General features: G+C 43.5%; 1 protein-coding gene across 3 annotated transcripts in view; it reads left to right on the top strand.

The window, feature by feature from the left end:
• The first annotated feature begins 5,946 nt into the window (after positions 1 to 5,946).
• foxg1a (forkhead box G1a) overlaps positions 5,947 to 22,993 on the top strand; it is a 32,517-nt gene continuing 15,470 nt past the window's right edge. For all 3 annotated transcript variants that reach the window (XM_044166874.1, XM_044166876.1, XM_044166875.1), the window contains exon 1: positions 5,947 to 7,638. In XM_044166874.1, coding sequence (XP_044022809.1) covers positions 6,066 to 7,364 — 1,299 coding nt within the window. In that variant the 5' untranslated portion in view covers positions 5,947 to 6,065 and the 3' untranslated portion in view covers positions 7,365 to 7,638. The remainder of the gene's footprint in view (positions 7,639 to 22,993) is intronic.

Raw genomic sequence — 22,993 nt, 5'->3', positions numbered from 1 at the left:
TGCAGAGCGACGCACTTTATCCTGTTGTTGTTGTTGTTGTTATTAATATTATCATCATCATTATTATTTATTATTATTATTATTATTATTATTATTATTATTACTATTATTATCATTATTATTTTATCATTGTCATCATTATTATTTATTATCATTATCATCATCATTATTATTAATATTATTTTATCATTGTCATTATCATCATCATGTTATTATTATTTATTTATTTATTATTATTATTATTATCATCATCATCATTATATTATAATATTATTATTATTATTTTATTATTATTAAGTTTGGAGGTTCACTCTGGAACTTGGAAAGTAGTTTCCCAAGATAAAAATATTATCACGACTTAGACTCACTTACTTTTTAAAAAAATAAATTTCCCCCGAGGAGCTTTCAACTAACAATCAGCTGTTGAAGACCACCATATGTGACTGAAAGCTCCGGAAAAGTCCGATGTCAGTTTTTGTTATAATTATTCTAGTTTTCAGTAGCCAGCCTAATAATAATAATAATAATAATAATAATAATAATAATAATTAATAATAATAATTAATAAAATATAATAACTGAGTTCTGCCTTCCGGTCTCTGCTCACTGATTTCTGCTTTTTCTAAAGTTTTTTTTTTTTCTAAAATAAAAGTCAGAGCTGCACGTGCCATTCGCGTGAACATTTCCCAGTGATAAAATGTGTGGGAATAAATAATTTAAATATTCTGCTCAGAAACATTCAGACAGACTGAGTCTGAGCTGAATATGAAAATCAATCAGGAATCGATTAAAGCGGATCTTTTTAGTCCAAAACCTCCGCACCGAGCTAAAACCGCACGCGCTGATGGAAATTGTTGGATTTTGACGCGCGCTCCTCCTTAAACGCTTATTATTAATATTAATCAGCAGAATCGGATCAAACCTGCAGCGTCAGCGGCTCCTCCGGGTCAAAGTGCTTCAGTTTCTGAAGACTTTTGGATTCGTGGATTTTTGTCACATTTACGCACAAAAAAAAACTCCCCTTTTTGGACGGAAACGCTCAAATAACTGAGTCTCTGCGGCGTTAAAGGAACTCTGCTGGAGTTTGAGTCTGTCTCCCAATCAGACACTTTTAGTTTGTTGCTTCAGAAAACGCACGAGCTTACTCCGCGACATTTTGTTTCCGTCCTCGCGCGGAGCCGGTGCCGCTCTCGGTCCGCCTTAAACGCGTTAAATGAACTGTCGTGGATTTACAGGCTGACAGATTTGGCTTCATGTGTCTCGGATTAAACTATTTAAGGTGGACTTGCAGTGTTGAAATCAAGAGTTTCGCTGCTTCAGACAACATGGGTGGATGTTTATGTTCATTATTTGGGTGTTATACAGGAAAGGTGGTGGCAACAACACAAACAGTAATATTAATGAGTGATACTGATATCAGTAGGCTAATAATAACAGTACTGTAGTAGTAATATTAATGAGTGATACTGATATCAGTAGGCTAATAATAACAGTACTGTAGTAGTAATATTAATGAGTGATACTGATATTAGTAGGCTAATAATAACAGTACTGTAGTAGTAATATTAATGAGTGATACTGATATCAGTAGGCTAATAATAACAGTACTGTAGTAGTAAGGATTTTAGCAGTAGCACTGTATCAGCGGTATAACAGTTTATGTGGTAGTAGAATAGTAATACTACACATTTCATCATTATAGCAGCAGTGCCGTTTGTGTGGTATTAGTACTATGAGCAGTAGCAGTACTATGAGCAGTAACAGTACTATGAGCAGTAACAGTACTATGAGCAGTAGCAGTACTATGAGCAGTAACAGTACTATGAGCAGTAGCAGTAACAGTACTATGAGCAGTAACAGTACTATGAGCCGTAGCAGTACTATGAGCAGTAACAGTAACAGTACTATGAGCAGTAGCAGTAACAGTACTATGTGCAGTAACAGTACTATGAGCAGTAGCAGTAACAGTACTATGAGCAGTAGCAGTAACAGTACTATGAGCAGTAACAGTACTATGAGCAGTAACAGTACTATGAGCAGTAGCAGTAACAGTACTATGTGCAGTAACAGTACTATGAGCAGTAGCAGTAACAGTATTGAGCAGTAACAGTACTATGAGCAGTAACAATACTAGTAGCAGTAGCAGTACTATGAGCAGTAGCAGTACTATGAGCAGTAACAGTACTATGAGCAGTAGCAGTAACAGTACTATGAGCAGTAACAGTACTATGAGCAGTAACAGTACTATGAGCAGTAGCAGTACTATGAGCAGTAGCAGTAACAGTACTATGTGCAGTAGCAGTAACAGTATTGAGCAGTAACAGTACTATGAGCAGTAACAATACTAGTAGCAGTAGCAGTACTATGAGCAGTAGCAGTAACAGTACTATGAGCAGTAGCAGTAACAGTACTATAAGCAGTAGCAGTACTATGAGCAGTAACAGTAGCAGTACTATGAGCAGTAGCAGTAACAGTATTGAGCAGTAACAGTACTATGAGCAGTAACAATACTAGTAGCAGTAGCAGTACTATGAGCAGCAGCAGTAACAGTACTATGAGCAGTAGCAGTAACAGTACTATAAGCAGTAGCAGTACTATGAGCAGTAACAGTAGCAGTACTATGAGCAGTAGCAGTAACAGTACTATGAGCAGTAACAGTACTATGAGCAGTAACAGTACTATGAGCAGTAGCAGTACTATGAGCAGTAACAGTACTATGAGCAGTAGCAGTAACAGTACTATGAGCAGTAGCAGTACTATGAGCAGTAGCAGTACTATGAGCAGTAACAGTACTATGAGCAGTAGTAGTAGCAGTACTATGAGCAGTAGCAGTAGCAGTACTATGAGCAGTAGCAGTACTATGAGCAGTAGCAGCACTATGAGCAGTAGTAGTAGCAGTACTATGAGCAGTAGCAGTAACAGTACTATGAGCAGTAGCAGTACTATGAGCAGTAACAGCACCATGAGCAGTAGCAGTACTATGAGCAGTAGCAGTAACAGCACTATGAGCAGTAGCAGCACCATGAGCAGTAGCAGTACCATGAGCAGTAACAGCACTATGAGCAGTAGCAGTACCTATGAGCAGTAGCAGTAACAGTACCATGAGCAGTAGCAGTAACAGCACTATGAGCAGTAGCAGTACTATGAGCAGTAGTAGTAGCAGTACTATGAGCAGTAACAGTACTATGAGCAGTAGCAGTACTATGAGCAGTAGCAGTAACAGTACTATGAGCAGTAGCAGTACTATGAGCAGTAGCAGTAACAGTACTATGAGCAGTAACAGTACTATGAGCAGTAGCAGTACTATGAGTAGTAGCAGTACTATGAGCAGTAGCAGTAACAGTACTATGAGCAGTAGCAGTACTATGAGCAGTAACAGTACTATGAGCAGTAACAGTACTATGAGCAGTAGCAGTACTATGAGCAGTAACAGTACTATGAGCAGTAGCAGTAACAGTACTATGAGCAGTAACAGTACTATGAGCAGTAACAGTACTATGAGCAGTAGCAGTACTATGAGCAGTAACAGTACTATGAGCAGTAGCAGTAACAGTACTATGAGCAGTAGCAGTAACAGTACTATGAGCAGTAACAGTACTATGAGCAGTAGTAGTAGCAGTACTATGAGCAGTAACAGTACTATGAGCAGTAGCAGTACTATGAGCAGTAGCAGTAACAGTACTATGAGCAGTAGCAGTACTATGAGCAGTAGCAGTAACAGTACTATGAGCAGTAACAGTACTATGAGCAGTAGCAGTACTATGAGTAGTAGCAGTACTATGAGCAGTAGCAGTAACAGTACTATGAGCAGTAGCAGTACTATGAGCAGTAACAGTACTATGAGCAGTAACAGTACTATGAGCAGTAGCAGTACTATGAGCAGTAACAGTACTATGAGCAGTAGCAGTAGCAGTACTATGAGCAGTAACAGTACTATGAGCAGTAGCAGTAGCAGTACTATGAGCAGTAACAGTACTATGAGCAGTAGCAGTACTATGAGCAGTAGCAGTAGCAGTAATAGCAGTAAATGGCTAAATGTAACACCTTAAGTTTCCTTAATGTCAGTGGTGATAAACCATCTGTAAACACAGTTTGTAGTTGAGGGGAAACATCAGTGTTTATTAATTGTGGTCACGTGTTTACAGTCCTCAAGGTCACGTGGTAAAATATCACTGCTGCTGTGCTAACACTGTTAGCAGCAGTTAATACTGATAATATCATTGAAATCACTATTCATGACTGTGCCAGCAATAGTAAAGGTCGAGTAATAGACTGTGTAGTATAAGAAGAGGACGTAGTGGTACTATGATAGTGTAGCAGGGCCTTAGCAAAGATTTTAGGAATACTGAGTTTTTTAATTCAGCCCGAACAGTTAAATAAACCAGTCTGTGAGTTTCTTTTATTCAAGTGAAATTCAAAATGTTATTGTCTGTAAACTCCTAAAGATAATTAAGTTCCTCTGCCAAGAACCGGGGTTGGTCTAAAAGGAGTCAAATTTAAAAATTATACTGGATCCAAATTACACTGGAACCAACCCTCAGAATCCCAGAAAGATGCCCAGTAACGACCTCAGCGCGTAGTATTTATCAGTGGGAGTATCAGACTTAATGCAAGAAAAGAAAGTGAAATAAATCCTGTTGGAATCATCCTTTTAGAGGTTATAAATAATATTTAAATGTTTCCCTTAAATATCAGTAATAATACAGAAAGGCTGAAATCTCTGCGGCCTGCAGCTCTCCACTGTTCTTCGTCTTTTTATTCGTTCACTGAGCGCGTTTCTGCCTCCAGTTCAGTTTGTGTTGTTGTCAGATTCTCCTCCAACATGGAGCCGCCGGGAGGAAACTAACAAACCTTCCTGCGCGCAGCAGACTGACATGACACCGTGTTTACGCCTCCCCGGCGCGCACTTTTACGCACGGAGAATCGGCTTTGGAGAAACAGCCCGTAGCCTTTCTGCGCCGCACGGCCTGACACAAGTCACCTCCGCGTGTCCTGACCGTGTCCGCGTGCCCTCCGGATCCCCTCTCCTCTGTTTATTTTCCCTGCGAGTCTGGGTGTAAACAGTTTTGAAGACACCGAAGGGGAAAATATTTGAATCGGAGGAGTGTAAATATGAAGAACGGCGGGGATTTGGGTGTGCGCATGCACGGTGTGTGTTTTCCAGCGATGGTTTTAGTTTAGGTGGGGGAGAGAATGGGAGAGGGGAGGGGTGAGGGGGGGGAGGCAAGCGAGTGTTTGATAGGTGTGAGTGTGTTTTCTACGCTGCAAAAAGTGTCCGTGTTGGCGAGTCATTTTGGGCGTGTAAGACGCTCTGAAAGTCCGATTTTTGTTCAGAAAAGATCAGAAAAAAATACAAATAAAATACTGAATTAGGTTACAAAAATATACATTTTCAAATAAAGTTGAATTCATTTTTTACAAATCAAGTGTTTGTGTTTTAAAATGAGACTAAACTGTGAGCTGGAGGGACTAGTTTCAACATAAAAATGCAAAAAATAAAAATATAAATAATAATAATCAAAAGTCCCAAAACAAACTATTTAAAACAATTAATATTCAAATAAAATCTGTCAGATTTTCTGGTTCATTCTGGTCAAATTAAGATTTCTTTTTAAAGACTCAATAAGACACGAAAGGACTCGTCGGGTTGGGTATTTCTTGCAGCGTGCACGGCATTGGTGGATGTGTGTGTTTCCCTGTGCGTCATGATTGGCTGAAAGCGCAGAGGACGCCTTAATATTTAATACTAATGTTCCCCTGGTTGGCTGAGGACTGGAAAGGTCCAACCAATGTTTTTTACTTGCTTTAGTGGCTGTGGCTCCCTAATTAATTGCAGCTATCTGTGTCCTATCGATGTGTGTGTACATGTGTGTTGTGTGTGTGTGTTTCCTTTTTTCTCCCCAAACCGAACATGAAATAGTTTGTTGGGCTATACTTTCTTTCTTCCTATCGTTCCCCCCTTCCTTCCTTCCCGTCCTGGTTCGCAGGCAGAGACAGGACAGATTGAAACCCAGCTGTGTTCTTCGCTTTTGGTCGTTGCCATTTTCCCCCCTCATTGCCCGGTGATGTTGGATATGGGAGAGCGCAAAGAGGTGAAAATGATTCCTAAATCGTCGTTCAGTATAAACAGTTTGGTGCCCGAGGCCGTGCAAAGCGACAACAACAACCACCAGAACCAGCATCACCACCAGAACCACCACCACCACCGGCCCGGGGGCGCGGACGAAGCCGAGCAGAAAGCTCCTCTCCCGGCCGCGCAGCAGGACGGCAAAGCGGACCCTAAAAGTGACTCCTCGGGCCAGGAGAGCTGCACGGACGAGAAGGAGAAGCCGGAGGAGAAAAAGGACGGGAAAGACGGGGACGGCGGCGCCGGGGGGAAGGAAGGAGAGAAGAAGAGCGGCAAGTACGAAAAACCTCCTTTTAGCTACAACGCACTGATCATGATGGCCATCAGGCAGAGCCCGGAGAAGCGGCTCACCCTCAACGGCATTTATGAATTCATCATGAAAAACTTCCCGTACTACCGGGAGAACAAGCAGGGCTGGCAGAACTCCATCCGGCACAACCTCAGCTTGAATAAATGCTTCGTGAAGGTGCCCCGGCACTACGACGACCCGGGCAAGGGGAACTACTGGATGCTGGACCCCAGCAGCGACGACGTCTTTATCGGCGGCACCACGGGGAAGCTGCGGCGGCGGTCCACCACGTCCCGGGCCAAGCTGGCCTTCAAGCGGGGCGCCCGGCTGACCTCCGGGCTGACCTTCATGGACCGGGCCGGCTCCTTGTACTGGCCCATGTCCCCCTTCCTCTCCCTGCACCACCCGCGGGCCAGCGGCGCCCTGGGCTACAACGGGACCTCCTCGGGCTACCCGGCTCACCCCATGTCCTACAGCACCATGCTCACCCAGAACATGGGCAACAACCACTCGTCGTTCCCGTCCTCCAACGGGCTCAGCATGGACCGGCTGGTCGGCGGGGACCTCCCCTACGCGACGCACCACCTGACGGCGGCGGCCCTGGCGGCCTCGGCGGTGCCCTGCGGCCTCTCCGTGCCTTGCTCCGGGGCCACTTACTCTCTGAACCCGTGCTCGGTCAACCTGCTGGCCGGGCAGACCAGTTACTTTTTCCCCCACGTCCCGCACCCATCCATGACCACGCAGACCGGCAGCGGCGGCTCCTTGCAGGCCGCCCGGGCTTCGGCCTCCAATTCCCCGCAGGCTCCCTCCTCCTCGCTGCCCTGTGACTCTCTGAGGCCGGCTCTGTCCGGCTCTCTGCCGGCCTTTTCCTCGGGACTTTCCGGGGGTTTGTCTGACTATTTTACGCATCAAAACCAGGGGTCGACCTCCAACCCGCTTATACACTAACACCCCCAAACCCTCACCCCCAGCCTCACCCCTCCACCTTACCTCACCTCTCCATCCATCCTCCCCATCCTCCCCCCACCCCTGAAGAAGTGAAAATCTTAAACTGACTGGAACTGTAAGTCGAACATTTTACACTGAACATTTACATTGTAAAAAAAAAAATTACAAAATTATTATAAACTACCTACTATAGAAAAAAGAGGAGAGACTTAAACTGCAAAACAAAAAAGAGCAGCAGAGAAACACTCACAGAAAGCAGCCCTGACGTTTCCAGGTATTTTTTAATATTATTATTATTATCGCTTCTTCTTCTTCTTCTCCTTCTCCTTCTTCTTCTTCTGCTCCATCTTCTCCTGCAGTTTTAATTTCTGTGTACATAATGTCTGTGACTATAAGTGTCCGGGGTTTGTCTCTGTATAGTTCTGTCAGTCAGCGACGTGCAATGTGATCTGAGCTAAAAAAAACAAACAAAAAAAAAAACCCAGAGAGAATGATGAGAGCTGATTTTTTTCTGTTGTTGTTGTTGGAGGCATTACTTTTTATAGAATGTGTATTTAAAATAGTTTTGTCTAATTTTGAGATTTAAAAAAGGTAATAATAATATCTCTAATAGCCGGTTTGCCCGCATGTTTGCAGTATTATCAGGTATCATGCGGGTTAGAAAAGAAGCGGCGGAGAATGATTTTATTTTACAAAATTTAAACACTAATTTGTTTTATTTTCTATACAGTGAAATGTGTGTGTGTGTGTGTGTGTGTGTGTTTTAAAGCGACTCCGGCTCCCGCCGTTAAAGTCCCGAGGCTGTTTCTCCATTCATTCATTTCCCAGTTTAAAAACTGTTAATGTACTTTTTATAGACCAAAGAATCGGGTTTTTAGGACATTTAGAGTCAGTATTCAGCTAACAGAGGCCTGATGTAGTAGGAATTAATGAGTGAGTGAATGAATGAATGCGTGAGTGAATGAATAAAGGGGCAAATGGCGCCTCCTTCACTGCAGAAAATGTCCATTTAAACGAGATTTTTTATCGCAGTTTTTGGAACCTTTTTGTTAAATTAGCGAAAATTTGAATGGGGTTTGGTAACGCCGATTTAAATTTTTTTTTTTTTCAACGAATGTTTGTTGGTGCAGCTGGAGGCATCTTGCCTTAATCCGCCTCGTTTTAAATCAAATGTTAAACTGCGTTGGAAACAGTGTAAATTTCCATCTTCTCTTTCTGAATAAATTCAGATTTTAAGGCTGAATTTTGAGCGCAAATGTCTCGTTTGTTGGATGGATGTTTTCCGCGGTGGCAGCCTGTGATGTGCTTTCTTTGACTGTAAACGTGAGCGCCGATAAAAACGGACGTTCACGCTTCTTCTTTTATTTTTTTTGTATAATTAGTAAAAGAAAAAAAATGTCTATTTGTAATTTGAATTTGAGGGTTTTTTCTTCTTTTCGACAAAGAAGAACAATGTAAAAACCCGTTTGTTTGACAGAAGAAAAAAATGCCTCATTATCTAACGCTACTTGGAATGATTGTCCTTTAATTGTCGTCTCTAAAAACAATTTTTCATGGTTGTGATACTATTGTGGTCTTATTCTTATTCCCGTGTTTGTCGCTTACAGAAGTTAAAAAAAAAAAAAAATGTTTTAATCATAAAAAAATAAAAATAAAAGAATAGGTTACATTCATAACTAACGCAAATCCCTTTGTCTTTTTTACTCCGTGTTGTCACTGTTTTTATCACCAGGTACCTGAACGCAACAAAGATTACATTTAGTTCTTATATATATATATATTTTTTAAATCTTTCTGTTTAGGTTCCAGAGTAAAAATTCCTGCTTTTCTTGGCTTTGAGCTTAAATTTGGGGTTTTGTTAATGCGATTCTTCACTACACAGCTTTCCGGATGTGAAGTTGATATTTGAATGCTTTGAACGGGAGCAGACGGTCAGAATTCACCGGCCGAGATTTTAATTCCAGCAACAAAACATCAACAGAGCTTTGAGTTTTTTTTTTTTTTTGTTTTTTAATATTCCACATGAGTGTCTTCTGTTCACGTTTTGGGGACTTTTGCTTGTTGTTGTTTACGCACACGGTGGAAAATGCGCGTGTGCGTAAAGCTTTTACGCGTGAAGATTTACGCGCGTCTGGGTGGAAAAACTGTGTCAAATGCTGCAACCAGAGGTCGCGTTCAGGCTGCTGAAGCCTGACTGACTCTGTGACACTGCCTCCGCCTGAACAGTGAAACGTGAGGCGCTGCGGCCTCCGGGTCTCCCTCCGCGCTTTGCTGCGCGTTTCTGTGCACAAATCACCCCGAACATCCTGAAATGTGCCGTTTGGACATCAGAGGAGTTCGCTGTGATGCTGCTGCGCCCCGGTGTAAACGGTTTGTGGCGCAGTTGTCTCGACTGGTTTGATTTTTACACCTCAAACCTCAAACTGTGCCGCAAACAGGTGAAATGTCCTCCTGAAAGTTGCAGATTTGTGTCCGAAGTGAAGGTGTTTTCTGTTCGTTCTTCATGTCTGTTTCAGAAGCTGCTGGTGTCGCTTCACGGCTCAAACCTTCAACTTTTCTTCCTTAAACTCGCAGGTTTTGTGTATTTCTCTGAGCTGAAAGTCAGATTTTGCTGAGCGTTGGTGTTGTTTTGGCTCTGCGGGCAGTTTGGATCAGCTCCAGTGTGCTTTTCCTTCACTTCATCTGTGTTCAGATCTCTCCGCGGCTGCTGCGAGCCGCATTTCAGTGTTTTGTTTTGTGTTTTTGTTTTTTTGATGCCGCTTGTGTGGTTTTGTTTTTACAGATGAATCTCGAAGTGTGTTTGAAAACAGCAGACATGTCTTCCTCAGACCTTCCAGATCTGCACTGCTCGCTGCTTCCTGTTGCTCGGGGATGCCGGTGCTGCTCCGGTGCTGCTGCTGTGTTCTGCATGGGGGTGTTTGCTTCAGTTGCTTTGAATCTGCACATTTTTCACCTTTTTGCTCTGTTGCGTTTCTGGTTTCCCACGTTGCTCGTGTTTTCTGCTGCAGCTGGTTGGTTTTATTTGCTCCACTTCACTTTCTGGTTTGATTTGAAACCGCAAACCTGAACTGTGATGCAGCCAGTCAAGTGAATTCCTTAAACTTGCAGAATTTTTAAAAACTCCCTGAGCCTCTGCGCTCTGTGAGTGTGGGTTTGTTTGCTTCTCGCCTCATTAAACTTTCACTGGTTTGTTTTTACACATAAAATCGAAACTGTTAGAAAACAGCTGAAATGTAAAGGCTGGATCTGAGCTTGCGCGTGTTTCCTGCATCTGTAAAGTGTGGAAATGAGACGCTTCGTGTTTTCAGGAGCTGCTTTGATCCGGATTTGAATGTTTTGGTGCAGCTGTTGTGCTTCTCACAGATTCCTCCTCGGATCAGATGAAATGTCTTTTCTTACAGAAACCTGTAAATGGAAATGTGGCCGTGTCTGCAGTGTCTGCAGTGTTTTCAGTGTTTTCAGTGTGGTGGCGTCAGCTGGGTGGTTCGGATCTGCTGAACCCCCCCCCCCCCGGAGATCTGCGCGCTTCCTGCGGCTTCGGCCTGTTTGGCTGCGCGTCTCTGTGCTTTAGCAGAAATATTTGGTGTTTAGTTCACCTGTTGAAGTTTCCAGAAGCTGCTCAGTGTGTGTGTCTGCTGGTCTCTGGATGCAGCTGCAGCTCTCCCTCTCTGATCTCCAGAGAAGCGGTTTGTTTCCTCATTTTGTCAGAAAACGTCGCGCTTCGTTTCCCGGTTTCTCCGCTCGTTTCTGTCTCATCCGGCTGTTGAGAGTAAATTTGATCCATAATTCACGTGCAGGTGCGCGTGAAAGTGGCGGAAACAGGCTGTGAAACATTTTCGATTATTTTCATTTGATTTTGGGAAAATCTGAAATTGGTTTTGTTTGTCTCTCATCTTTATTTCGGAGCAAATCAGCGCGAGCTCTGCGAAGCTGTTATCTTCTGTCTGCAGGTCAAAGGTCAAACCTGCAAACACACCGACACCTTCACCGTTTCCTGTTAAAGCCGGCACAGGAAACCCCTAAAAATACAAAATAAGAGCTTTAATTTGGCTGAAATCAACATCAAACTGTGGAGACTTTAACGCGCAGGGCTGCTGGGGTCAGAGGTCAGAGGTCAGACCTCCTGTCTGCAGGTGTGTGAGTCTGCAGTCAGAGGAGCACACACTGAAACTCTAATGAGATGATGATGATGATAATAATAATAATAATAATAATAATAATAATGATGATGTGATGAGGATGTTTGTGTTTCTATTGGGGATCAGGGCAGCGGCTGTTCAGGGTTTCTGAGGCGCAGATGGTTCCGGATCCTCCCGGTTCTGTTTCAGTGCGATCGAAATGACTCTCGGTCTCTCTGTACCGGAGTGATCCGATGGAGCTTCGTCTCATCGCAGCAGCTGAAGTCTGGATCTGCTGCTTTCCGTCATCAGCAGCTCTTTGTTTGGGCTCAGTTTCCCATGATGCTCCGGGGCTCCGGTTCAGAGGAAACCGTCGAATCTGTGGCTCGAAAATGTTCCCAATATTTCTGGCAGACTGTCCAGCTGGACTTGTGGCTGCAGATTTCAGAAACCGAAACCCTGAACTAGCATCCGAACCAGGATCTCAGACTGGCGTCAGGCTTTCATGCTGTTTCAGTGGAACTTAGAGGAATCTCTAAATAATTAGAGTTGTTTGGCACCACGTTGGATTTTTCAGACATGATGTAAACACATCTGTGTTTAAGGCCACATCTGTCCTCTCCAGGGTCTCAGTTCAGGGCCTTCAAGGGCCGATATCAGTCCAAACCAGACACTAAGGTAAAAACGGAATATTTAAATGTTTCGACCCAAAACTTGAACAATTAAAATCGGAGCTGGACGTTATTGGTGATTTTCAAAGTATTGATATCAAATCTGTCTTTCAGTGAAGCCTTTTAGTTTCCCAGGATGCTCGGAGTCCTGTTTCAGTTTGAAAGGTAAATGATCGTTGTGACTGCAGTGGAATAAAACTCTGAACCAGTCTGAAATGCGTCGCAGTAAATAAACCAGAGTTTAGTGGAGGCTTTTCCTGCTCTGACAGGCAGCAGAGTCTGAAAGAAATCACTCCGAGTTGGAAAATCTAAATAAATAATCTGACCATTGTCTTCAAACGTCCAAATGTGGGGTTTCATTCGAGACCTTTGTTGTCCCACAGTGTTCGAAATGCTCTCACAGATGTTTTCTTGTTAAAAGGAAACTGGGGTTTCAGTGAGTTTTAGTGTCTGACTTCGCACCGTCACACGTCTCCAGAGGCTTTTTATACAGACGAGAACAAAACTGTGGGATGAAATATTTAATAATATATTTAAAAGGTAACTGCGTGCTGTCGGTTTTTATTGTCCAGCGATGCTCTAAATGCTCGACTTGAATGGAAAACTTTAATTTTGTGCCTCTCCTCTCTGACCAGCAGAATATTTGCAGATCAGCATTTTTAAGCAGAAACGTCTCAAACCGTCAGCAGAGTTTCAGTTCTGCTGTTCTGTCCTCACAAGAAGAAACTGAATATGTAACATCATTTGGCACCAAATGAATAAAAATTTAGAAGATGATTGAATACGATATCTGATCACCACCTTCAAAGATCCAGACTCAGTGTTTCATTTGAGACTTTCCGGCCTCTGAATAATAAAACCTTTTGATCCTGAAAACCACCAGAACAATGCGATCAGTAAATACGTCGGCGTTAAAAACCCAAATGGGTCCAAAGGATGCTCTAAATCCAGTTTCACAGGCTCTCAAAACTCCCAGACCTCCATTTTATGACACTAAAGTGGAAAATTAAAAAAGAATTGCATGTTATTGAGGAATCCTGGTGCTGGTCTAAAATCCCAAATCAGTCCAAACTGGGATTTGACCCTTTTAGTGATTCTGTAGATCCTCTTAACAAAAAGAAAAACCCCTTTAATTTGTCTTAAAGATACTCGCATCGGGCCTCAGGAACCAAAGTGGTCCGAACCAGGATTCTCTAATCCAGTTTCAGAAGCTAAACCGAAGTGACAAACTGAATGTTTGTGATGAGAACTGTCGAGGCCTCAGAGACCGGAATGAGTCCGAACCTGGTTTCAGCGTCCTGTGATGCTTTAAGTCCAGTTTCAGAGGCCCTGAGAGGACGAAGACTCTGAAGTCTTTGGATTTTTCGGCACCAAATTGGAGAAAAAAACCCAAACAAACTGAAATTCCTCTTAAAAAATATCAGTTTCAGGTTTCAGAAACCCACTCTGGTCAAAAGCAGCATTTTGATGCAGTTTCTTTTTGTCCGGTTGGGCTCTAAATCCAGTTTTAAAGGCGTTCAAAAGAAGAAAACTCTAAAATCTTTGATGTTTTTGGCACCAAACTGAAATAAAAGCAGAACACGTGCATGCTACTGCCGATGAAACCCAGATCATCCCACGATGCTCCGGTTCAGAGGAAACCGTCGGATCTGCGGCTCGAAAATGTTCCCAATATTTCTGGCAGACGGTCCAGATTTCAGAAACCGAAACCCCGAACTAGCATCCGAACCAGGATCTCGGCGGAGACGTTTAGTGTCCGACGAGGCCGTGAGTCCAGCTTTAGGGACGCTCACAGGAAGGAAAACCCTTCGAACTTGGAAAGCTTTGAATGTTTTGGCACCAAACTGAAAACTAATAAAGATGTTTCTGGCGGTGAAAGTCTTAAAAGTGGAGAGTTTCAGTGTTTCAGCGTCTTTCAAGAAGAAAACTGTGAATAAAGTGAGTTTTTTTTTTTGGCACCGACATGTTGGACTGAACGGATCTGATCTGAGGTCTGTGTTTCGGCTCTGAGGGCCGTTTGTTGCTGGAGGCCTCGGCTGCTCTGGGATCAGCCCGCCCAAACAACAAAGACAGACTTTCAGCAGCAATTTGTTCGTTTCCTAAAAGAAGGCCGCGAGTTAAACGACTCCTACTGTAACGCAAGAACCCCCACCCCCGACACACCCTCACCCCCCTCACCCTTCCTCACCCCCCAACAATGGAGCTGCCGGGGAACCCAATATCTGTCAGCCTGATGCTATCTGCCCCATGTTAAATGGGGTGACCAGCAGTCAAAAGACAAAAGAAGCAACAGAAGGACACGGGGGGGAGGGGGGGGAGGAGGGGGGGAGGAAGTCGAGATATTCTTTCTTTCTTTCTTTGGAGGAAGTGCTCAGATCTTTTACTTCAGTAAAAGTAGTGATACCACGTGTACAAATACGCTACGAGTAAAAGTCCTGCGTTCAAAATGTTTCTTAACTGAAAGAACAAAAGTTTTAACATCAACAAGTGCTCGTTATGCAGAATCATATATAAATTACTGGATTCTAATTATTATGTGTTCAGCTCATTTTAACTGCTTATTTCACAGTAATCTATAATAACACACAACTTATTAGTTGATTATATTTTGTGTTAATAATCTGAATCTGCAAAGTTACTAAAGTTATCAGAAAAATGCAGTAAAAAGTCCAAATATTCCCCTCTGAGACGTAGCAGGAAACGGAAATACTCAAGTGAAGCACAAGTACCTCAGAGCGGTACTAAAGTCCAGCAGTTGGGTGAATGTGGCGTCTTTAAGTTTAAACTCGCGTCTCACGTTTAAGAAGAAGGTTAATTTGTTTCAGTCTGACTGTCGGCCACGTTTTGTTATTTCTCGTATTTGCGTCTCGCCAGTTTCCAACTTTTCGGAGTGAGGCATTAAATCGGTCCTTTAAACGAGGACTAACGCGGCCATCACTGCCTTTTTGTTGCCGTCATCTGCGATTTTTGTCGCCGCTTTTTCTCGCTAACGAAACGGGTTCAAATGTTTCTCGTGACAATTTCAGAGCAGGCGAAGTGAAATCTGAAGAGGGGGAAACAGTGCAGTTTGGTGACCAGGCCGACGTCACGCGGTTATTCCAAAACGACCCGATGTTTCGTCAGGTGGCGGACTGCGTCGGCTCGGCCAGCGGGTCAGAGATGCTTCAGGGGCCGTTAAAGTAACTCGTGTTTTGGCTCCGAGCCGTTGGATTGCGAAGACGCTGCAGCAGGATGAAGGACGTCAGTGTCTTTTGGCTCCGCGTGACACAAAAACATACGAGACGAGTTTTAAAATGATTACTGAAAGAAGAAAAATAGTTTTTCTGGCCCCAAACTGAAGCCTTTAGAAACTACCTGCTGATACCAGCCTCAAACTCTCTGAGCCGGGCCAAACTCGGTTTTCAGCGGAGAGTTTCGCCCAAACTTTGTTTGGGTTGGTCGTGCGGCGAGTGTGACATCATCAGTGTTGCTCCGCACAGACAGGAAGTTACACAAAATGAAAACAAAACACACACAAGCCTGTTTCAAAATAAAAGTCTAACCGGAACAACAGTCCAGATCTGTAAAACTACATCAGGACACGTCGTGAAAATGATCTGAATACTTCTCAGATCATGTGATGCAGCGGGTTAACTGTGAACTTTATATACGGAAAATTCATTTTGGGTTAAAAACAACACAAGGCAGTTAATGAGGACACAGACAGTCGCACTGATAAACAGCAGATTTCGACCTAAACCGAAGCTTCGGTGGAGAAATGTAGTTTCCCTCGGTGCTCCCGGACCTTCTCTGGAGAAAACTCTGAATCGGTGTATTTTACGTGCTCGCGTTGGCAGTTCGGAAGCAGCTCGCCGGTGATTTTAAAGGACAAATCCGCCGTTTTAACACACAAAGTTCAGGTAACTCGTCTGCTTCGTCCTCCTCGGTCTGTCTCGGAGACGACTGATGTCTCGCGTGCAGTCGGCGTGGCTGTTTACCAGCAGGGAGGCTCTGATCTGAAAGTCGCTATCCAGTTGCATTGTGGGAAATGTAGGATCTGGCACGTTCGGACTAAAAGTCAGGATATCTCCACTGCCTCTCACGTTCTGACAATGCTCTTTCATATTTGTGTGAGTTTCCGACGTTTTGGAAGTATAACATTAGTTCACTGTAGCCCCCCCCCCCCTTTAAAGGATCCCTTTCACTGGCGTCCTCCTTCACTGAAGTGGAAAAACGGCCGAGGTTTGAGTGCAGTCTGGTTTACTGACCGACTGGCTGAATGCTGACATCTGGTCACACGCAGCTGAAGTGTTTTGAACCTGATTTCACGTGAAACTGGTTGCTGTTTACACCAAAGGGAGCCTGTGAGGCCTCAGGCCGGGACGTTTCTTTTTTCAAAGTCAGTAAAAACAAAATCCGACTCAAAAACCGGAACCGAAACGAAAAGTGAACAGAAGATCGGTTCGGCGGCGGAGCAGGAAGTAGTCAGACATTTGTCAGCTCTCGTAGGATTTAACACAAAGCTGACGGTTCTGGAACACGAACTCTCTCGGTCTTTAATATCTCGGGGGCGGACTGGCGGAGATGTGGGTTCTTCGGGCGGCTGCAGTGATTGGCTGTTGGAGGGCGTGGAGGGTTAAATCTTCTGGGTCAAAGGTCAGCTGAAAGAACCCGGTCGAGTCTCTGCAGGTCTGGGTCAGTTCAGGGCAGACGCCGGACCAGACTACTTCCTGGAACAGCAGTGGTACTGCAGATAGATGTCGCTGTAGACGAGTCCTAACGATTGCGTTTTACAGTTGAAAGGAACTGCAGCTGATGATTACTTTCATTATTGATGATTTTTTTTTTTTAATCGATGAATCATTTGATCTGTAAAACCCAAATTATTCAGTTTACTGACAGAAACTGACACCAGAACAGATGTTGTGTTTTTTAAATGACTGAAACGATTTAATCAATTATGAAAATTGTTGGTGAATAATTTTCTGTCAATTCAGCACAAATAAAAAAAAATAAATATATATATATATTTTTTTAATTTTAGAGTCTAATAAAATACTGTTTTCTTTAATATACAAATTAGGATTTAATTCACAGAATGTAATTTATTCTCTACAGTCGAGGTCTGATTATCGGGAGCTGCCCCGGGGCCCCAGACCTCCAGGGGCCCCGGACCTCCTCCTGTTCACAGCTTTCAATTACAGCTTGTCCAACATCACACAATCTCTCTTATTTGCCGTCCAAACATTTGTAGGTTAATTGATAACTCTAAATTTTTTATGATGAATGAACTGTCCAACCCTGCCTAAGGCCCGAAGTCACTGGGATAGGCTGCTTTCTAACGGGGACCAAGCGGTAGAAAATGGATGGATGGATGGATGGAATTAATCGGTTGCTGCTTTCTACCTGATGCTGCTTATTGAGAGGAAGTGCAGGTATGAGGAACAGAGTCTTTTCTTTCAATTATAATAATTATAATTATAATTATTATAATGTTTGTTAATAACGTCGAGCTTTGGACTGGCGTTTCTCACTGTTTTCACGAGTTTTCCAAACCCATCGACCGATCGATCGACCGATCGATCGATTGATCGATGGAGAAAAGCATCAGCAGCTGCAGGCCGACACAAACCGGTTCAAAGTGTTCGGGTTTTATTGATTCGTGTGTCGCCTTTGATTGGAAAAAAAAACAGGATTAATAATTAAAAGTTATAAAAATAAAAACAAAATATTCTGGTAAGTAAATATTATTATTATTGTTATTGTTATTATTGTTGTTATTTAGGTTTTAGAGAAAAGAGGGAGAAACGCAGCCTGATGGTGTGTGTGTGTGTGTGTGTGTGTGTCGGCTTTTATTTATTTTACCGTCTGATGCAACACCACGTGACCTTGTCAGTGACGTGACGTGGATCAGTGACACCTGAGGTGTGTGCCCGGAAGCACGTGGCGTCCAGAGCCAGCCGCAGGCTTTTTAACTCCGCGTTTTGGCCCCGCTGAAGCGCGCTCCCGGTGCTCCCGGTGCAGGGCCGCCGCGCTCCCGGTGCTCCCGGTGCTCCCGGTGCTCCCGGTGCAGGGCCGCCGCGCTCCCGGTGCTCCCGGTGCAGGGAGAAAGGGACGCACACACTGCAAAGGCCGCAGTGCGCGGAGGCCGTTCCTGCCTCACAGCCGCCGCCGCCTCCCGTTACCGAATTCAGCCTCCCGCCTGCAGGATGTGTGTTTACGTTTGCTTTGACGCAGCTGATTGGCTGCTGCGTTGGCCGCGTGCTGCCTCCTGCTCGTCATAACAGCTGTAAAAAATATAAAACCCATATATGAAAAATATGAAAAACCCAAACTGAGGTTAATTAATTTATTTATTTATAGATCACACTTGCCAGTAAAATAAAGCTCGTGCCGTTTCGGGTTTACTACAAACTGCTTTAAATTTCTAACCTCTTTTTTAATTTTTATTATTATTTATTTATTTATTTATTTAATATTAAGTGTAGATAAAAACACCCCTGCGTGACTTTTCCAGCCCTGAGTAGTGTCTGCAGGTGTTCCTCAGTCCGCAGGACAGGGCTCCTGCAGAAATCACAGACGTCACTGGCAACGTCACGGCACCATATAACCACATTAATAATGACGTAATAAAATAACAAATAAACGAAACGTGTTGTTTTAGTGTTGTCACGGTCATGTGACTAAACATTTTAAACAACAGAATATTGGAAACTTTTTTATTAAATGGAAAATATATGGAATTATTATTATTATTATTATTATTATTATTAATTATTATTATTATTATTACAAACTCCCTGTGTGTGTGTGTGTGGCAGCCTGTTTTGATTTTTTACAGCTTTAGTTACGTAATAAAAGCACACACATTTATAAATACAGCTCAGATAATGAAATGAAAGGGGCAGCACTAACAGTTGCCATGAGGTTTGTGGTAATTAAAGTGAAATACATCTGGAGTATGTGGACACAGTATCAGGTTAAATTATGAAACTAGATTTCAACACAGGACCTAGCTTAAAGTATAACTCTTATTTTATTTTCTCATGACAAATCCCATAAATGTACTGAAACCAGCAGTGAACGTATCTGCTGACAGGTGTGTGTGTGTGTGTGTGTGTGTGTGTGTGTGTGTGTGAATCACAGCCTGACGGAGCTGCGGAGCTCCACCGTCGTCTATTAAAAACACATTATTTCCTCCTGTTTGTTTGATTAAAAGCTACAGCGAGCAGCTGTTTGAGGGAATTACCGAGCCTCTTTAGACGTCAAACTATATACGTCCGTGTCTTTAAGGATTTACGTCCTCCGCAGGAACCAATGGGCTCGCAGCTGAGCGCCGCAGACAGGAAGTCAGACGGACCGACGCGCTGCAATAAGAAAGATGTAGAAAAACACCAGACTGATACTTCCAGGGCTTCATCGTGTCTGTTAATATTCCCCTTTAGTAGTAAATATTCCCACATGCACAAACAAAATGAATCAATAATCAATCAATCAATCTTTCCAGTGACTCCCTCGCACCGCGAGACATTTCCATCTGTCTTCCTGCATGTGTAGAACTTATTGTCACGTCTGGCCTGCGAACGTATTTTAAACTAATCTCTTCATTTTCTAGCTGCGCTGCAAAATCGGAGCTCGTTATTTCAAGTTTAATATTTAGCAAACTGCTAAAACTGCACCTGTGTGACGGCTGCGAGGGCCAGTCCGGGGGCCCCCCAGGTGATGGACACCTCCGGTTTAAAGATGCTACCAAGTTGCATTCTGGGAAGTGTTTCATGCAGGGACTTAAAGTCAGCTGAACCCTTTCCCTGCACAGCTTTTATCGAAGTGTTTTAATAAATCACCGCAGTAACACTTTAAAAACGCACCTCTTCCTTTAAAACGGGCGTGGCTCGTGTCTCCACCCCGACACACACTGTAATAATGCAAACTGATATTCAGCGCTGCAGGAAGTACTCGGAGCCGTTACTGCAGTAAAAGTACTAACACAAACTGAAAACACTGCATTAAAGCAGTGCAGCGTCCCTGTGGCTGCTGTGCTGTTATATATTCTATCATCAGGTTATTATTCCTCGTGCATTAATGTAAAGCAGGATGTTGCTGCTGCAGCTGGTGGAGCTGGAGCTCATGTTGAACCGGTTTGTATCGGACTGCAGCTGATGATGCTTTTCATTCTGGATCCATCTGCTGATTCTTTTCTCCGTCGATCCGTCGATCGATCGATCGGTTTGGAAAACTGGTGAAAACGGTGAGAAACGCCGTCACGACGACCCAGAGCCCAAAGCGACGCCTTCAGCGTGTCGTCGTGTCCGACCGACAGTCCGAAGCTCGACGTTATTAACAAACATCACAGTTATTACAGTCGTTCAGAGGAAAAGCAGCAGATCTGCACATCTGAGCAGCTGCAGCCAGGAAGGGATTTACAGGAGAAACGACTTCAAACGTCAAAACAGCTGCTGATTCATTTCCTGTCAGTCGACTAATCGATTAATCGTTTCAGCTGAACTTGTATAAACTGTTAAAACATCATGTTTTATAATCTCTTTATGTGTTTCGTGTGTAAAATCTTAATTAGTGACTAAAGCCGTCAGATGTATTGCAGTGAGGTAAAAAGTCCAGCGTTATCCGAGACGTGGCGGAGTGGAAGCAGGAAGTGGCGTGAGGAGAAAAGGCTCGCGCTGAGCGCGTACTCGAGTAAATGCACTCGGTTACTTTCCACCAGGAAACGTTTGAAGTCCCGACAGTCATAACACACACACACACACTTCTGATCGGCAGGCGTCGCCTCAAACACGCAGTGGTTCAGGTCAACGCTGCGTTTAACAGGTGGTATGTTAAACCGCAGGTAACCATAGCAACAGCACTGGTGCTTCAGCTCCCAGTGTCCCCACTAACTCCAGCAGCTGTTAATCATTAATTAACATTGAATTCATTAATTGATCGGCTCTGTGTGCTGTAAAACCGTCAGTAAGTCTGAGGCTCAGAAACAACAACAGTTCTCGCCACGAGGTTCATTTAGTAGCTGCTTTCGATCATGTCACATGGTCTTCATCAGCAGGTAATAATACCTTTTATAATATTTGCTTTTGTTTCTCTGCTGAATCCTGTCGCTGTTTCCTGGTGTAACTGTCAAGTTTCAGCAACGCAGAGATCAATAAAGTTTCATCAAACTCCGGTTCCTACGCACGGCTGTAAAAACTACAAAAACTTCGACTCTTTGTTCCTAAAAAAGCGCCCGAAACGTATAATTTAGAGTTTATTTTTCAAATATTTGTCCCCCCGTCTGCCTCAACTTTCAGCTCCGTCCACTGGGATCCAGGTCACGTCAAGGTTTCGGGTCAGTGTTTCACTTCTGTTACTGTAAAAAACCCAAAATAAAAATGATTCTGGTGTAAATTAATACAAATTTCCTGTGAGATCTGGTGTGAAACGCAGTAACAAGCAGCGAATCTGAACCCTGCGGATATCTGCAGATTCAAACTGCTCAGTTTTCCCCTCAGAGATCAACGCAGTCTCACTGAACCTGGGCTCGGTCATGAGAACTTATCTGGCCCACAGGCTCTTAAAGTTGAACTGGTCTTACTGGCGTTTAACCAGTCGTAGTGGTCGGTTAAACCTGCTGCTGCCATGTGACCTCAGAGTGGGAAAAAAGCTGATTGAGGCCAAAGAGCGGGATATAAATACCGAAAAATAATTAGGATTAGTGTATGGTGAGACGCTGTGTGTGTGTGTGTGTGTGTGTGTAAGAAGTCTCCATTATTTTCTTCAGCCTCGTCAGGCCGGCTGTCGATCAACGACGATTAAGATCGGGAATGTTTTCCTTTCTGCTTTAAACAGCTAATCTGGATTTGATTGGTCCAGATGAGGCCTGGGGTTCCTGCAGCAGTTTGACTGCTAGACACGCACACACAAACACACGCGCGCACACGCACATGCACACACACACACAGAAGTGTTCGGTTAACATTGTTTGTGTTTGTGTGTTAACGCAGATTTGAAATATGACATGTTTGTATAAACGTCTCCGGTCACAGCGTCCCTGAGCCTCGGACCTGCGTCCTGACGGCAGGGTCACATGACGCGCGCGGCTGGAGTCAGGATCTCACTGTAACTGCGCACGCATCATTCATGCGAAGATAAACGTCAGGTTCTCCGACTTGTTGTAAAAATACGAACCTTTTTTTAAGCTTAAGAGGCGTTTCCCAAAAGAATCGTACAAATGATCGCAGAGTAACGAGTACCTCCTTCCTGCAGGAGGCTGCGAGCCTGTTCAGGAGCTCCGAAACCTGCGGGAGGAACCGAAAACTGCACGTTTATATCCCGTCAGCATGGCCTCTGATAAACTCCGCCACGTGACGTTTGACGTAACGGTTTGAATCAGAAAACAAGAACAGGGTATTCCACGTAAAAAACAAAACTGCTGCTGCGCGGTTTCCGACACGTCCGCTTTGTGATCGATGCATCTTTAATAAATATCTGTGATGTACATCTGTGCCAGCTGGAGTTAAAGGCTGTGAGAACGTCCCTCCACCTGTCCGGCTGTGAATCTGTCATTTTTGTTTTGTTCTTGAGTCTTTAACAGCATTAAAAATAGAATAAAACATGGATTATATCTTATTTATGCCTTCGCCACACACTGATAAATGGATATATTTTTATATTTTGAAGGTGTAAGTAGGATAATATACGACAAAACGTGCAGGTATTTAAATTTAAATTGCTGCAACGAAGCAAAATACCCTGCTATATTTTTTCAGTAAGTGCATTCCTTTGATGCAGCGCAGAGAGCGTTTTAAATTCGACTGAAAGTAGCAACAGCACCTTTCATACTGTTGCTACAAATTCATATTTCATCAAACAG

This window comes from Siniperca chuatsi, linkage group LG15 (assembly GCF_020085105.1).
Source record: "Siniperca chuatsi isolate FFG_IHB_CAS linkage group LG15, ASM2008510v1, whole genome shotgun sequence".
Lineage (NCBI taxonomy): Eukaryota > Metazoa > Chordata > Actinopteri > Centrarchiformes > Sinipercidae > Siniperca > Siniperca chuatsi.
Note: the sequence above shows the minus strand (reverse complement) of the source record. Positions and strands in the feature narration are given on the sequence as shown.